This window comes from Symphalangus syndactylus, chromosome 22 (assembly GCF_028878055.3).
Source record: "Symphalangus syndactylus isolate Jambi chromosome 22, NHGRI_mSymSyn1-v2.1_pri, whole genome shotgun sequence".
In the NCBI taxonomy this organism is placed as follows: domain Eukaryota; kingdom Metazoa; phylum Chordata; class Mammalia; order Primates; family Hylobatidae; genus Symphalangus; species Symphalangus syndactylus.
Window position 1 is genome coordinate 21,052,362 of NC_072444.2, and position 15,898 is coordinate 21,068,259.

The 15,898-nt window shown below is 47.7% G+C and overlaps 2 protein-coding genes across 3 annotated transcripts in view; both read left to right on the top strand.

The window, feature by feature from the left end:
- Positions 1-8,156, top strand: part of FBXO42 (F-box protein 42) — a 124,321-nt gene extending 116,165 nt beyond the window's left edge. For both annotated transcript variants that reach the window (XM_055262227.2, XM_055262226.2), the window contains exons 7-10: positions 987-1,083; positions 1,564-1,620; positions 2,306-2,422; positions 2,928-8,156. In XM_055262227.2, coding sequence (XP_055118202.1) covers positions 987-1,083; positions 1,564-1,620; positions 2,306-2,422; positions 2,928-4,043 — 1,387 coding nt within the window. In that variant the 3' untranslated portion in view covers positions 4,044-8,156. The remainder of the gene's footprint in view (positions 1-986; positions 1,084-1,563; positions 1,621-2,305; positions 2,423-2,927) is intronic.
- Positions 1-15,898, top strand: part of LOC129472521 (neuroblastoma breakpoint family member 1-like) — a 705,345-nt gene that overhangs the window by 631,756 nt on the left and 57,691 nt on the right. The window lies entirely within an intron of this gene.

A 15,898-nucleotide genomic window follows, 5' to 3' on the forward strand; every position in this document is an offset into this window, starting at 1 on the left:
AGTTGTGGTCGTTCTCTCTGTGCTCTGAAGTGGAAGACCATCCCACACCTGTCCTCCCTTAGGGCATTTCCATCTTCATATTTTAAAACAGTTATGGAGAGAGATTATAAGAGCTACTCTCCCAATGGGAGAGTTTAGGATTTCAGATGTTGGAACTACTATTCCTATATTTTTGTGGGTGAATCAATGACCTTAAGTGACCATAAAAGAGAGACTGCCATCCAGGAGTCTGTCCTCATCATGTTGGTCCCTTGAGGGTTAGGGATGCCAGTCTGTCCTTGATAAAACTGCAGCTTTCATTAGTCATTGTGAAATTACTTTTTGTAGCCAGAATCGATAAAGCTTTTAACTCCTGGACAATGATGAAGCTGCCTTTTGAATCGTTTTTTCTCTTCTTTGTGGTTTTTGCTTTTGAAAACCGTAGCTTGACCAGTATCTATTTCCTGCTGTCACCAATTAACTATTTTTTTAATCATCTGCTTTTACTTCAGTTAATAGATGGTTAAAAAAATCATCTCATCAGGTACTAGTGTCTGGCCGCAGACGTGGCTCAGATGAGGCCTTGTGGAAAGAGCAGAGGGAAGGTCTCAGGATGACTGCTAGGGAAAGTAGGGGAAGAAAGTTACAGCTTTAAGTGCTAAGTAGGAGCATAACACTTTGCTGCGCATCTTTATAAAGGTCCCTTCATTTTATATCAGCTCCTCAGAGAGTAGTAACAGTATTTTCATTTTAGAGATAAAGTCAGAGAAAATTAAGTGACTTGTTCAGGCTACAGAGCTGGGATTCAGCAACATGGTCTCTTTCTGGTTCAGAAGCCCCTGAACTCTGAGTAGGGCATCTCTAAAACTTGCTCCAGCCCACACAGTCTGTGAAAGTGAAAATGGTGCAAATTTGCCAGATGGGCACAGGCATGTGGAACTCCCCAGCTACCATTATGGTCCCTGGGAGCTCCTAACTCCCTTTATCCTTCTGTCATTAATTCACAGGAGCAATGATGTCTGGGTCCTTGACCTTGAACAGTGGGCGTGGTCCAAGCCGAACATCTCCGGCCCCAGTCCTCATCCTCGAGGTGGCCAATCTCAGGTGCTCAGGAATTAAAATAACTATTCAGCAAACACTAGCATCTTTCAGTTAGGACGGGAGAGGGAGGAGGGAGTCAGGTAAGATGCCAATATGCACTAAGCCAAAGAAAATGTATCATTCTTTTTTACTGGTATTTATTTTTCAACTTCTAATGGGTCATATTATTTATAGTGGTTTTATATTATGCTTCTCCCTAAAGCATTTACTTTGCTGTGTCATTTCTCAAAAGAATCCTGCATTTTATGTGGTTGACATTCATGTTAATATTTGATCAACAAAGAAGGTATCCTTTCAGGTGAATTATCAGTAATTTGTTCACAGGGATCAGAATTGACATGTTTTTAGGAGAATGGAGAGGTTATGGTAACTAGAACATTCCCATTTGGGAGCTAGGTAGGCTATTCTCATATACCAGTAAAGCATAGAAAGTCAGAAACCTGTGTCTTTGTAGGTTTATTTTCAATGTCTTCCCCTCCTCAGATTGTCATAGATGATGCAACTATCTTAATCCTCGGAGGGTGTGGCGGTCCCAATGCTGTGAGTATTGCTTCTGTGGCATTCCCATGTGCATGCTGCTAAGTGTTCAAAACCTGTTTCCCCTGTCTTTTCTAGGAGTATACAAGACTAATTCCATGGTATTTTAATTTAAGGAATGCTTTTTGGGTATAGCCTTTGTATTTTCTGGCCTTTGTTTCTGCTCTTTTTTAGGGTTGGGGGGGATCCTTTTAATCATAGATATTTGTCTCTTGAATATTCATATCTATATTCTTCCTAGTCCTACTTCCTTTTTAGGCTATAAAGTTTACTGCTATCATATTTTCAAAGGGGAGAGGGCAGTGGAACAAAAAAGCAGGTTGATAACTGTCAAGAGTTCACACAGAATTTAAGAAAGCAGATTCAGAAAGTTGTGGATATGTATTATTTATCCTCTCCTTCAATCCCCAATGCATACACATAAAATTATGGGCAAATGTCAAAACCACTCACAATTGATTCACAAGCACAATTCCATGTGCTAAGCCAGTGGTGATATATGAATGAATGAAAGCATAAGTGGATGCATGCACAACTGAATAATTAACTGAGGATTTTGCTATCTTTCTGAAGAGTCCACATCCTTTCAAGACCAGACAGGACAGCTTTGAGACTGCAACTCTGTGTGTGTGTGTGTTTTGGAATGCGTATCACACCTGAGTCTTGTTGTTGGTTTTTTCTCTTACAGCTATTCAAGGATGCTTGGTTGTTGCACATGCATTCTGGTCCTTGGGCCTGGCAGCCACTCAAGGTAGAAAATGAAGAGCATGGGGCCCCAGAACTGTGGTGCCATCCAGCTTGCCGGGTAAGCAGGGAGCTGACAGGCTAGCAGGAGTACAGGTCCTAAATTGTGGAAAACCACATTACTTTGTCAGGTTACAAAGAAATTTGTACAAAAATAGAAAACACCTTGGTGTGACAAAAGAGGTGAACATTAGCCATAGCTCCTTTGGCATTTCTCACTAAATGGGAAAACTTATAGGGGCCCTACTCATTCAGTAAGTCCCAACTTTTAAGCATCTGTTTGTCTGTGAAACTTTCCCTTCTCCTTCTAACAAAAACGGATTGTTCCCTTCTCCCCACTCCTTCTGTACACATATCTCTAATGATAGCATATGTCACACAAAGCAGTGATTGTTCCCATGTCTGACTTCTAGCCTAGAGGGCAGACTACATCATTTTCATCTTCATATCTCAGGTACCTACAAAATGTCTGGCACATGACAGATGCTCATGATAAAATGTTTGACAGTTGAATGAACAATCAGAATCATAGAAGAGTCTGTGAGCCCTGGTCCTTTGTCTTCCAGGTGGGACAGTGTGTGGTGGTCTTCAGCCAGGCTCCTAGTGGGAGAGCCCCACTCAGCCCCAGTTTGAACTCTCGCCCATCACCTATCAGTGCCACTCCTCCAGCTCTCGTTCCTGAAACCCGAGAGTACCGCTCTCAGTCTCCAGTAAGAAGCATGGATGAAGCTCCTTGTGTTAACGGCCGCTGGGGAACACTGAGACCCAGGGCTCAAAGGCAGACTCCTTCAGGTTCCCGGGAAGGAAGCCTTTCCCCAGCCAGAGGAGACGGCTCTCCTATCCTCAATGGTGGGAGTTTGTCTCCAGGAACGGCAGCTGTGGGTGGCTCTTCTTTGGACAGTCCTGTACAGGCCATATCTCCAAGTACTCCATCTGCTGCTGAAGGATACGACCTAAAAATGGGACTTTCTTTGGCCCCCCGACGAGGATCACTACCAGATCAGAAAGATCTGAGATTAGGATCCATAGACCTGAATTGGGATCTGAAACCCACTTCCAGTAGCAATCCCATGGATGGCATGGACAATAGGACAGTTGGGGGAAGTATGAGACACCCTCCTGAACAGACAAATGGTGTGCATACCCCGCCTCACGTGGCCAGTGCCCTTGCAGGGGCTGTCTCCCCAGGTGCCCTGCGTCGGAGTCTGGAAGCCATCAAAGCGATGTCCTCCAAAGGCCCCTCAGCCTCTGCAGCACTAAGTCCTCCTCTTGGGTCTTCTCCAGGCTCTCCTGGGAGCCAGAGTTTGAGCAGTGGAGAAGCAGTGCCCATCCCTCGCCCAGGGCCTGCCCAAGGAGATGGACATTCCTTACCTCCCATTGCCCGCCGCCTGGGCCACCACCCTCCACAGTCCCTAAATGTTGGCAAACCCCTATACCAGAGTATGAACTGCAAGCCCATGCAGATGTACGTGCTGGACATTAAAGACACCAAGGAGAAGGGGCGGGTCAAATGGAAAGTATTTAATAGCAGTTCTGTGGTTGGACCTCCTGAAACCAGCCTGCATACCGTGGTACAAGGCAGGGGTGAACTCATCATATTTGGAGGACTCATGGACAAGAAACAGAATGTGAAGTACTATCCAAAAACAAACGCCTTGTACTTTGTACGAGCAAAGAGATAATGTGTTCTAAACCCCTTTCCTTTTCTGTGGCTTTTAATTTGGAATTTTCCAGTGTGTAAGCATTTGGACTGAGAATTGGGAAAACAAAATTACTCCCAGAAGCCAAAACTCTTTAATTCCTAACCGAAGTCACTCCAGGCTGGGATCAAATCTCCATTAAGAAAAAAAAATTATATATACATATATATATTATATAGCCAACTCTGTTTACAAAAAAAGGGAGAGATCTCCATCCTGGTTCAGATAAAATTGTTGCTGTGTTTTAACAGGGGCTGGGCTGCCTTTTTCTACCTTGCTGGTAACTAGACCCAAGAAGTTAGAGAACAGACTAACATTAGTAACTTTCCAAAAGAAACTGAAGAGGCCCCTGTAAATCTTTATGTGGCCTTCTTGGAGTTAAAAAATGAAAGGGCATATGTAAGTTGCAAAGGTGGAGGTTTTTAGACTCTCATGCTTCAGGTGCTGTCAGGGTAAAAGTAACTGTTCTTCCCCTTCTCCTCTTAAAACCACAGAGGACCTGTGACAGCTCTGCAGAAATGCCAGTGCCTGGCCCCTCTTGCCCTTTATGGCTGAGGAAAGTTACCCAACAGATTTTATTCCACATTTGTGTGCCGGGTCATCGTGAAATAATGTTTATGCAGCCAACATCTGACCGCCTAGTAGTGTCCATTGGTCTTTGGAGTGCTTCTTATGTGTCTCAGAAAACATTTTGTGTCTGATTGTGGAAATTTCTGACAATCAATCATATTTGGTTGCAAGTTGCCAAAAAACATACTTATTCTCCTCTTTCTTTTTTTTTTTTTTTTTTTTTTTTGAGACGGAGTCTTGCTCTGTCACCCAGGCTGGAGTGCAGTGGCGCAATCTCGGCTCACTGCAAGCTCCGCCTCCCGGGTTCACGCCATTCTCCTGCCTCAGCCTCTCCGAGTAGCTGGGACTACAGGCGCCCGCCACCACGCCCGGCTAATTTTTTTGTATTTTTAGTAGAGACGGGGTTTCACCGTGGTCTCGATCTCCTGACCTCGTGATCCACCCGCCTCAGCCTCCCAAAGTGCTGGGATTACAGGCGTGAGCCACCGCGCCCGGCTTCTCCTCTTTCTTCTCTTAGAACATGGTACTTGGAAACTGCCTTTTCCATTCACTTACAGGCTGCTTTTTTCTTCTACCTTTTTTTCTTTTTTTTTTTTTTTTGCATATGTGGATTTTTTTTTTTTTTAAGTCCTAAAACCTGTCTGACTTTCTGTTTCTTTTACAAAGCTCAGGTGCCTACAGAAATCAGAAGCTGCTTAGAAATACTTGTGGAACCCTTTCCCTGGTGTCACTAGGGGGCCAGTAGGGAATTCTAAGATGCCAATATTGTGAGAAATCTTTGAAGCATCAAAAGATACTGTTTTTTCCCTGTGGGCTTCTTTTTACTTCCAAAGCACATTGAGCACACTCATCCCATATTTGTAGAATGTGGAAATTGATTCTGGAAGGGAATTCCAATAACAGTTCTTTTTAGAAATGTTTTTTTCCTTGTGGTGACATATATTCCTCTTCCTGGCTATTGGCAGGTGATGGAGTTGAGAATCATGTACTTGACTTCTTGACGCATGGCTGACCTCAGGAACAGCTCCATCCTTTGCACTTGTCTTCTTCATTTGTCACCCAAATAGGGCTTGGGTTTTTACTTTCCCTTCATTTCTGAGATTAAGGTGTAACCAAGTAGAGCATTTCTTTGCTTGATACAGAAAGTTACTAATCTCAACCATGTCCTGGGCATAGGAGATGTCAAAATAAGTTTATTTCAAATGGCACCATTTAAATAGGGATTTTTGGTGATTTCTCATCAGTAGAAAGAGGATTTTTGTTTTGCTCTTAGGATTTAAATTTCAAAACGTCACCTTTCCCACCCTGACACTCCTCTTTTTATAATTAGCGTTTCTCAGGCACAAAGCCTGCTGCAGCTGGTCCTGGCTTTCAGCCAGCATCTGGCAGCCTAAGTGTACTGATAATTGTGTTTTCTCCTGTTACATCATGCTGAATCCTTTCTCTTAGCCATTAGCTTTTACAATGTGGTCTCGGTAGGAAAGCCACCCTGGTGCCAAGCCTAGCTTGTGGGGAGGGGTATGTGTTCCAGAAACTGCTCTCTGTGTTCCCTTCAATGAGGAAACAACATGTGTCTACTTATGTGGCATCCAACTGCTCGGAGCTCCACACTTCCCTTTCCCGACTCTGGGGCTCTGGTGCTGTTGCCAATCCTTGCTTGGCAAAGACTGTTCGATCATGTGGGGTCCTTATTTACAAGGGAAGGCTGGGCCAGAAGATTAGCAATTCAGGTGTTACCGCTATTGCTGTACCTTGTGTTAGGACATTGTGTTTGTGCATGGACTGTGCCTCCAAACTCAGTAGTTCCTATCTAAATATAAAGTATATTAGAAACCTGAAAGTACAGAATCTCAACCTTACAGTCTTTCCCTTAGTCCTGTGGCCTTCCTAAGCCAGCTGTTAACGTGTTGATTCCTTCCACTTCCCCCAAGTAGGCAGGCAACAGAGATGTTGATTGTCTTAGAAAGTAATCTGGTTCTTCTGAACTCCATTGAATTCTGGTTTGACCCATACTGCCTGGAACCGGACTGTTTGCTTACAGCTTTTTAAGAAAAATCTGCCTTGTCTGCCCCCATTATTGTTGGTCTTGGTAGCTCCCGGGCACTTGTGGGCGTGTACCGTGGGAAAGTGAGTCAACACAGTGAAGGTGATTGTCTCCTCAGGCCTCCTGAAGCCACCTGTGCAGTGGGACTTCACGTGTCTCGGCTGAGGTGAGCATTTCCACAATGCTGTGGATGCTGCAGTCAGGCCAGATTGAACCATGACCCCATTTTTCACATGATACCAATTTTGTCTTAAAATTCACTGAGAAAAATGAGATTAAATTTTTTTTAACCCTCAGGAGCACCTGAAGCAAATATTTATCAGTATTTATTGAAAATGCATTTTGTTTCTACTTGAAGCTTTAACCCCTTCCATTCCTGCAAGTGTGCCTTTTGAGAGCTCCCATGGCCTAGTGACTTCACTGGTCACCTTGTCCATCTTAGGTAAGAATTTTAGTCTCTCCCTACCCTTTTGGACGGAGCTTCCTGTTCTCTCATTTCACAGGTTATGCAGCAGAGAGGGTTTTGTGTTTTCATTCGTATTTCCACCCTTCACTTGGTTGGTGGACTCCACAACCCCACCCTACCCCACACTTTAGGAGCACAAATTTGGTGTTGAAACAAGCTTAAATTTCATTTTAAGGCATACTGGGCTTACTCTCCTCCCAGCTGTCTGTGGATTGATTTGATTTTAATGTTCGAGTTTTACAGCAACAGCTGAAAACCGTGAACTATTCTAGGAACTGTGTTGGAACTCTTTAAAAGAGGAGGAGGAGGAGGAAGAAAGAAAACCAACTTAAGAAGCCTTGACTTTGGAGGACAGAAAGCCACCAGCCAATGGAGAACAAAGAGATGTTTCCCTTTCCTTTCTTTCACCTTGTCATTCTGGGTTTCCTTCTGCTTCACTCTTTCCTTCCCCCTTAAAAGTGGTATTCCTGGTTGGGTTGTCTGTCTGTCCTTGTCCTTGTGGTGATCCTGGCATGGTGATGTGCTCTGCTTTGCATTATCCGTGGTCTCTTACCAGTGCGCAAGTCAGTGGGGAGGATCTAACCACGCCTGGTGGTGAGGAAGCTGAACTTCCAGGACTGCGTCCCATGTAGCCTCTCCATGAACTGCAGAAGGCATGTTCTGCATGGTTACCAGTAAGTGGCTCCCTCTCACTGTGTTCATTGTCAAATGAGAGCAAACTTTAGGTGTTGGCTCCATTGTACACTCTACTTGCTCTGCTCCCCTCCCTCCAACCAGGGTTCATGTCAGTGCACACCCCATGTGCCCTGGCGAAGCTGGTGCTGTGAGTGATGTTTCCCATACAACTCAGGGATGCCAGGTGGCTTACCCTGAGATAGTCATTTTAGGCACATAACAGTGTAGGAATGAAACATGGATTTCATTGATATTTAAATCTGTCAATTTCATTTTTTGTTAATGTTTTCCCCTGATGACTTTTTAGCAATTTAACAAATAAAATAAAATGGACAATTGTCTTAACTGTTTTATTAGCAAAAAAAGAAAGAGAAGAGGTCTGGCCGGGCGCAGTGGCTCACGCTTGTAATCCCAGCACTTTGGGAGGCCGAGGCAGGCGGATCAGGAGGTCAGGAGTTTGAGACCAGCCTGGCCAACACAGTGAAACCCTGTCTCTACTAAAAATACAAAAATTAGCCGGGCATGGTGGCAGACACCTGTAATCCCAGCTACTTGGGAGGCTGAGGCAGGAGAATTGCTCCAGCCCAGGAGGCAGAGGTTGCAGTGAGCCAAGTTTGTGCCACTGTACTCCAGCCTGGGCAACAGACTTAGACTCTGTCTCAAAAAAAAAGAGGTCAAGCACAGTGGCTTATGCCTGTAATCTCACCACTTTGGGAGGCTGAGGCAGGAAGATCACTTAGACCAGGAGTTCGAGACCAGCCTGGGCAATATGGTGAGACCCCGTCTCTAAAAAAAAAAAAAGAAAAATTTACCCAAGCATAGTGGTGTATGCTTGTGGTCCCAACTACTCAGGAGGCTGAATGGGAAGATCACACTTGAGCTAGGGAGGTCGAGACTGCAGTGAGCCATGATTGTGCCACTGCATGCCAGCCTGGGCGACAAAGTAAGACCCTGTTTCAAAAAAAAAGAAAAATCGTCTTGATGGGAAACAATTGAGGTTGGAGATTGAAGGCACAGTAGTTGGAAAGAGATACCTTCTCTAGGGGGTTGTGTTTTCAGGGAGAGGTGGAGAGTTGCCACTCCTTGGGGACAATGCCATTTAATAATAAAGCAGCTCCCTCTATCACGCTTGAAGGGCTTAGTGTTTCAGAGCCTCAGTACCAGCCTGCAGTGGAGATCCAAGAGTGGTCATGAGCTTGGAGCAGAGGCCCAGGGGCCAGGACGACATTTGCATCTTCCCTGGCCCCCTAAGCAAAGATGAAGACACAGGGCCCCAGGGGCATGAAGAGGCACAGCAGATGATGGTTTGGAACACAGTCCTGAAGCTCCGAAGGCCTATGGCTTAATCCTGCCTTTCCCTACTTACTGCTTAACCTTGGATACAAGTTTCCTCATCTGTAAATGTAGTTGCTTCTACCTTATAGGAGCCTGTGGGTTAACTGAAGTTGTATGTGAAAAGCGCCAGCGCAGTGCCCGGCACATAGTAAGTTGGCAGCTACTGCCTTCCACTGCAGGGCCAGCACAGCACTCCCCAGCCAGGGTTCTTGTTTTTCTGGATACTAAAGGGCCAGTGGGCTGGGCATGGTGGCTTACGCCCATAATCCCAATACTTTGGGAGCCCAAGGCAGGTGGATCCCTTGAGGTCAGGAGTTCGAGACCAGCCTGATCAACATGGCAAAACCCCTTCTCTACTACAGATACAAAAATTAGCCGGGCATGGTGGTGCACGCCTGTAATCCTAGCTACTGGGGAGGCTCAGGCAGGAGAATCACTTGAACCCAGGTGGAGGCTGCATTGAGCCAAGATTGCGCCACTGCACTCCAGCCTGGGCAACAAAGCGAGACTCCATCTCCCATCAAATAAATAATAAAGGGCCAGAGGCCTATGCACATTCGGGTGTAAATTAAAAATCTGGCTGGGGAAGGAGAGACAGTGCAGGAATCAGCACCTCAGCCCAAGGTTTTGCCTTCTTTACTCCTCCCATGAGGCCTGAGAAAGGTTCCTGGAAGGTGTAGGCTTTGAGCACCCCCACGTCCAGGCAGGACAAGAAGCATCCACCAAAATTTTGCCCGTGAAAATCCTGCAGGCTGGCCTCTGCATAGTGCTGCCGCACACAACTGGAGCTTACCTGTGCTATGTGCCTTTTCACCTCCCCCAGGCCAAGGAGAGCCTCCCAGCTAAGTTCCGCCTTCTGGTCTCAGTGGCCATTACTACTTCTCTTTCCACAAACACTGCCAGCATGTCAATGGATGCTGTGTGAGGTGATTTGCCCACGGCTGAAAGTGTTCAAACAGGGCCTGACTGCCTGCATGGGAGGAAATAACAGAGATGCATCAGATCAAGATTGGAACCAAGGAAATGCTTGATGCCATTTCAATTTTTTGAGACATAGCTCTGTGGACTCAGAAGGGACTTAGAGGCAGTAGGACAGGACAGACCTAGGTTCAGGAGCTGACTGTCACTTTGAGCTGGAGCCAGTCATCCTGCCTCATTGAGCCTCAAGTTTATCAGTAAAAATGGCAATAATGGCAGCCAGCCTCACAGGTTAGCAACTTAGCTGGAATCAGCCAAGAATCGTTTAATCCATTGGATGGGTGTGATTCCCCAAAAGGCCACCTGAGGGCACCCTGTGAAAGGCTTCAAGTGTGCTTGGGCGATCTGTCGGAGGCAGTCTTGAGAAAGAAAGCAAATGGGCAGGAGGAAGAAAACGCTTGCCCATTTCTCCCCTCCCTCTGTCAGTTAAGCCTGGGGGGCATCCCTCCCAGGCCCCTGCCTTGTTTCAAGTACCATCCCCCCAGCTGGCCTACCTGCCTTCCCTTCCCCAGCCCTCAGCTGTGGGAAAATTACAGTCTTTCTCATGGGGCTGGGCTCTGGGTCCAGAGCCTGTCGGCATGCACAAAGCCAAGTCCATGTCTTAAGTAAATGCCAAAAAGTCCTAGCAGAGTGTGTTCTGCACCCACCAGGGAGCCTGTCTGCCCACCTACTGCAAGGAAGAGAAGGAGGGCTCCTTTCCAGCAGAAGCCTGGGGAGAGGGAGGATGCTCCTGCCCGAGGACATGGGCTGTGGCCCATTGAAAAGGCCTAGAAAGCCTGGAACTGACTGGGAGACTATTCACTCTCAGCAAGCATTCCGTGAGTATCTGTGACCCCCGAGGCACTGGGACACACAGAAGACACAAAAGAGGCCCACCCATGAAGGAGCTTACAGCCTAATCACAAACCAGGGAGGTGTCACATGGGCTAAACAAAAATGACAAATCCTGAGCTTCTAAGGTCAAAAGACAATCCAGGTATCATATTAAAAAGATACCAAAGGGGATGGAGTCAGTAGAACCATCTGCAACCAGTGCAGCCACCCAGGGCTGGGACAGTTGCTCGGGAAGCCAGAAGCCAAGAAGTTAGCCTTCTCTTTGCTTTGGTGTCTTAGTTCCCTTGTGCTGCTATATACCACAGACTGAGTGATTTATAAGCAACAGAAATGTATTTCCCACATTTCTGGAGGCTTAGAAGTCCAAGCTCAAGGCACTGTCAAGCTTGGTGTCTGGTGAGGGCCCAGTCTCCACTTGCAAGACATTGCCTTGTTGCTGCTCCATCGTGAAGGCTGTGTCCTCACACGGTGGATGGGACGAACTGGCCCCTCAAACCTTTCCATAATGTCACTAATCCCATCCTGAGGGCTCTGCCCTCATGACTTAATCATTCCCTAAAGGCCCCACCTGTTAATACTGTCACAGTGGTGATTAAACTTCAACATGTGAATCTGGTGGGATGTTCAGATCATGGCACTTGGCCTCGTCCTGCTAACCTGTGGCAGGGCGGCAGATGAGGATAGAGCCTATCTGGGGCATCCCAGATGGGTGGGCTCTAGGCCTCGCTTCTGGCAGTCAGTAATGCAGGGTCTTGATAAGCCTATAAGCCTCAGCAGCCAGTGGTCAGGGATGAGGACAATGGAGGGTGACCCATGTGGACTTGATGACCAGAGGTCATCCCCTCAGATGTAATGGGAAAGGAGCTCCCGAGCGGAATCCATAGTGGGAAGAGAACACTTAGGACCGCATGGCTGGGGCCATGGCAGAGGCACAGAGCAGAGTGCTCTCTGCAGCAGAAGGCCACAAGAGATGGCGTCCAAGGAGTAGCATCGCTCCCCAGCCATGCTTCCTCAGGATTTGGGCAAGCCTCCCTGCACACTGAACATGAGCCTCAGGGCGGGCTGGAGGAGGGGGTTTCCGGTTCCTCTGCCTCTCCTGGGTCTGACCTCGTGGTTGTCATTGCCCAGGTGGCATCCAAGGCTCTGCTGTCTGTCCACAGCATCCAGACCTCTCATCTGTCTACACCCATTGCTTCAGGCTTGGTCCCTCTGCCATTGGTAATGTCCAGCTCCACTCAGGCCGCTCACCTGCACTTTACATTCCAACGTCTGCTGTGAGTGTGTCCTCTCTGGGCAGCCCCCCACCCTCCCTCACTCCCCAGGGGCTCCTCCTGTGACCCTGTGCGCTTCCTCCATGCTTCCCTCACAGGGGCACCACCATCTGTCCAGTCACCTGAGAATCATCCCAGGGTCAGGTGATCTGAGGATGGATAATTGACCGCTGAGCTTGGCGGCAAGGCTGGTGCCCTTGACCTGACTTGATTAACTGGCTGTGGCTCCAGCTTGGAGAATGGCCTGAAGCCGGTGAGCCTGGCGGAAGGACTGCTAGGAGGCAGAACAAGCATTCCAGGTGTGAGTGGAGCACTCCTGGTGCCAGGCCATGCTGAGGGGGGCGGTGGTTGTTATTCTAGGTGCTGAGAGGATTTTAAGCCTGGTGTCCTAGCTGACCTCCTGCCCCCCACCCACCCAGGATCCTCAGGCAGGGCTCTCCATGCCTCATTCTCACCCCAGCTCGGCCTGTGTGTCTGCCCACCTGGGCCTCCCATCCACTCTGTCAAGTTGGTGACTGTGTCCCTGCCTTGTGGAGTCCTCTCAAGGTCTTGTGGGGACGTTGACCAAGAGGTGTTTAATAAATATTTGTGGGGAGACCAAACCAAGAAGAAATGAGTGGATTAATCACAGGGCTCTAGGCCGGGCGCGGTGGCTCACGCCTGTAATTCCAGCACTTTGGGAGGCCAAGGCGGGCAGATCACGAGGTCAGGAGATTGAGACCATCCTGGCCAACATGGTGAAACCTCGTCTCTATTAAAAATACAAAAATTAGCCAGGCATGGTGGCATGCGCCTGTAGTCCCAGCTACTTGGGAGGCTGAGGCAGGAGAATTGCTTGAACCCGGGAGGTGGAGATTGTGGTGAGCCAAGATCGCGCCACTGCACTCCAGCCTGGCGACAGAGCAAGACTGTCTCAAAAAAAAAAAAAAAAAAAAAAAGGCTGTAGACTAGAAGGGTCCTTAGGGAGATGTTCTACATGTGTCGCTTGAGGCCCTGAAAGGAGAAGCAGCTGGCTTAGGGGAACACATAGTTTAGTGGTCAGAGGGGCACAGGAGAACAGAACTCATAGACCAACATGGTCCACAAGCGTCCTGAAACACAGTTCTAACCATGTCACTTTCAGGTCCCAACGGTCAGCTGGCCTCCTTTGCCCAGCAGCAGTGTTTACATGAGGTCTGTGGACCCTGTTATGGACTGAATTATGCCTCCCTCCACCCAAATCCATACATTGAAGCCCTAGCCCCCAATGTGACTATATTTGGAAATAGGTCCTTTAAAGAGGTAATTAAAGCACGCTTTTCATCTGTCCCGCTGCGTGTTTGCCTCTTGATCGGGAACTCCTGCTTCTCTTTGCCTCTAAACGGACCCTAACTGCTCCTGCTTGCCTGACAGTTCCTGCGCCTGTGCCGGCTCCTGCAAATGAAAAGAGTGCAAATGCACCTCCTGCAAGAAGAGCTGCTGCTCCTGCTGCCCTGTGGGCTGTGCCAAGTGTGCCCAGGGCTGCATCTGCAAAGGGACATCAGACAACTGCAGCTGCTGGGCCTGATGCCAGGACAGCCCTGCTCTCAGATGTAAGTAGAGCAACCTGTATAAACCTGGATTTTTTTTTTTTTGTACAACCCTGAGCCATTTGCTACATCTTTTTTTCTATGAAATATGTGAATGGCAATAAATTCATCTAGACTAAAAAAAAAAAAAAAAGGGTAATTAAGGGTGAGCATGGTGGCTGATGACTGTAATCCCAGCATTTTCGGAGGCCAAGGCAGGCAGATCATTTGAGGCCAGGAGTTTGAGACCAGCCTGGGCAACATGGCAAAACCTTATCTCTAAAAAAATACAAAAGAAAAAGTCCGGGCACGGTGGCTCACGCCTGTAATCCCAGCACTTTGGAAGGCCAAGGTGGGCAGATCACCTGAGGTCAGGAGTTCAAGACCAGCCTAGCCAACATGGTAGAACCCCGTCTCTACTAAAAATACAAACATTAGCTGGGTGTGGTGGCAGGCGCCTGTAATCCCAGCTACTTGGGAGGCTGAGGCAGGAGAATCATTTGAACCCGGGAGATGGAGGTTGCAGTGAGCAAAGATCGCGCCATTGCACTCCAGCCTGGGGCACAAGAGCGAGACTTTGTCTCAAACAAACAAACAAACAAAAAAAAAAAATTAGCCAGGCGTGCTGATGTGCACCTGTAGTCCTAGCTCCCCTCGGGGCTGAGGCAGGAGGATTGCTTGAGCCTGAGGAGGTTGTGGCTGCAGTGAGCTGAGATCACACCGCTGCCCTCTAGCCTGGGTGACAGAGTGAGGCCCTGTCTCAAAAAATAAAAGAAAAAGGTAATCAAGGTTAAATGAGACCGTAAGCATGGAGCCCTAATCCAGTAGAACTAATGTCCTGTTTATAACAGAGGAAGAGACACCAGGCATGTATAGGCACAGAGAAGAGGCCACCTGCGAGCCAGGAAGAGAGGCCCCACCCAGAAACCAACTCTGCCGGCACGTTGATCTTGGACTTCCAGCCTCTAGAACTATGAGGAAATAAATTTCTGTTGTTTAGAGTACCCAGACTGTGGTACTTTTGTTACAGCAGCCTGGGCTGACTCATATGGACCCCAACTTCAGAACTGCCTGGTGCTTTTGTCAAATCTGCAGGCTCACAGACCTACCCAGCCCCTGACACAGAATGTCGGGGTTGGATGTGTGAACCCCAAATATCTAAGACAGGTCACAGTCAATTTAGAAAATTTATTTTGCCAAGGTTAAGGATGTGCCCATGACAGCCTCAGGAAATCCTGAGACATATACCCAAGGTGGTCAGGGGTACAGTTTGCATTTATGTTTTAGGGAGACATGAGACCTCAATCAGTATGTGTAAGATGTACATTGGTTTGGTCTGGTAAGACAGGACAACTTGAAGCAGGGGCTTCCAGGTTAGAAATACATTAAAGACAAGGCCAGGTGTGGTGGCTCATGCCTATAATCCCAGCACTTTCGAAGGCCGAGGCGGGCGGATTATGAGGTCAGGAGATAGAGACCATCCTGGCCAACATGGTGAAACCCCATCTCTACTAAAATACAACAACAAAAAAAATTAGCCAGACGTGGTGTGGCATACCTGTAGTCCCAGCTACCCGGGAGGCTGAGGCAGGGGAATCACTTGAACCTCAGAGGCAGAGGTTGCACTGAGCCGAGATCGCACCACTGTACTCCAGCCTGGGTGACAGAATGAGACTTTGTCTCAAAAAAAAAAGTAGATAAGAGACAAAAGATTGCATTCTTTTGAGTCTTTGATCAGCCTTCCACTGAATACATAATTTATTTTGTTTATTTATTCAGCTCTGTCACCCAGGCTGGAGTGCAGTGATATGATTCTGCTCACTGCAACCTCCACTTCCCAGGTTCAAGCGATTCTTCTGCCTCAGCCTCCAGAGTAGCTGGGATTACAGGTGCCTGCCATCACAGCCGGATAATTTTTTGTATTTTTAGTAGAGACAGGGTTCACCATGTTGGCCAGGCTGGTCTTGAACTCCTGACCTCAGGTGATCCGCCCCCCTCGGCCTCCCAAAGTGCTGGGATTACAGGCGTGAGCCACCGTGCCCAGCCATTTTTTGTATATTTTTAGAGATAAGGTTTTGCCATGTTACCCAGGCTGGTCTCAAACTCCTGACCTCAAG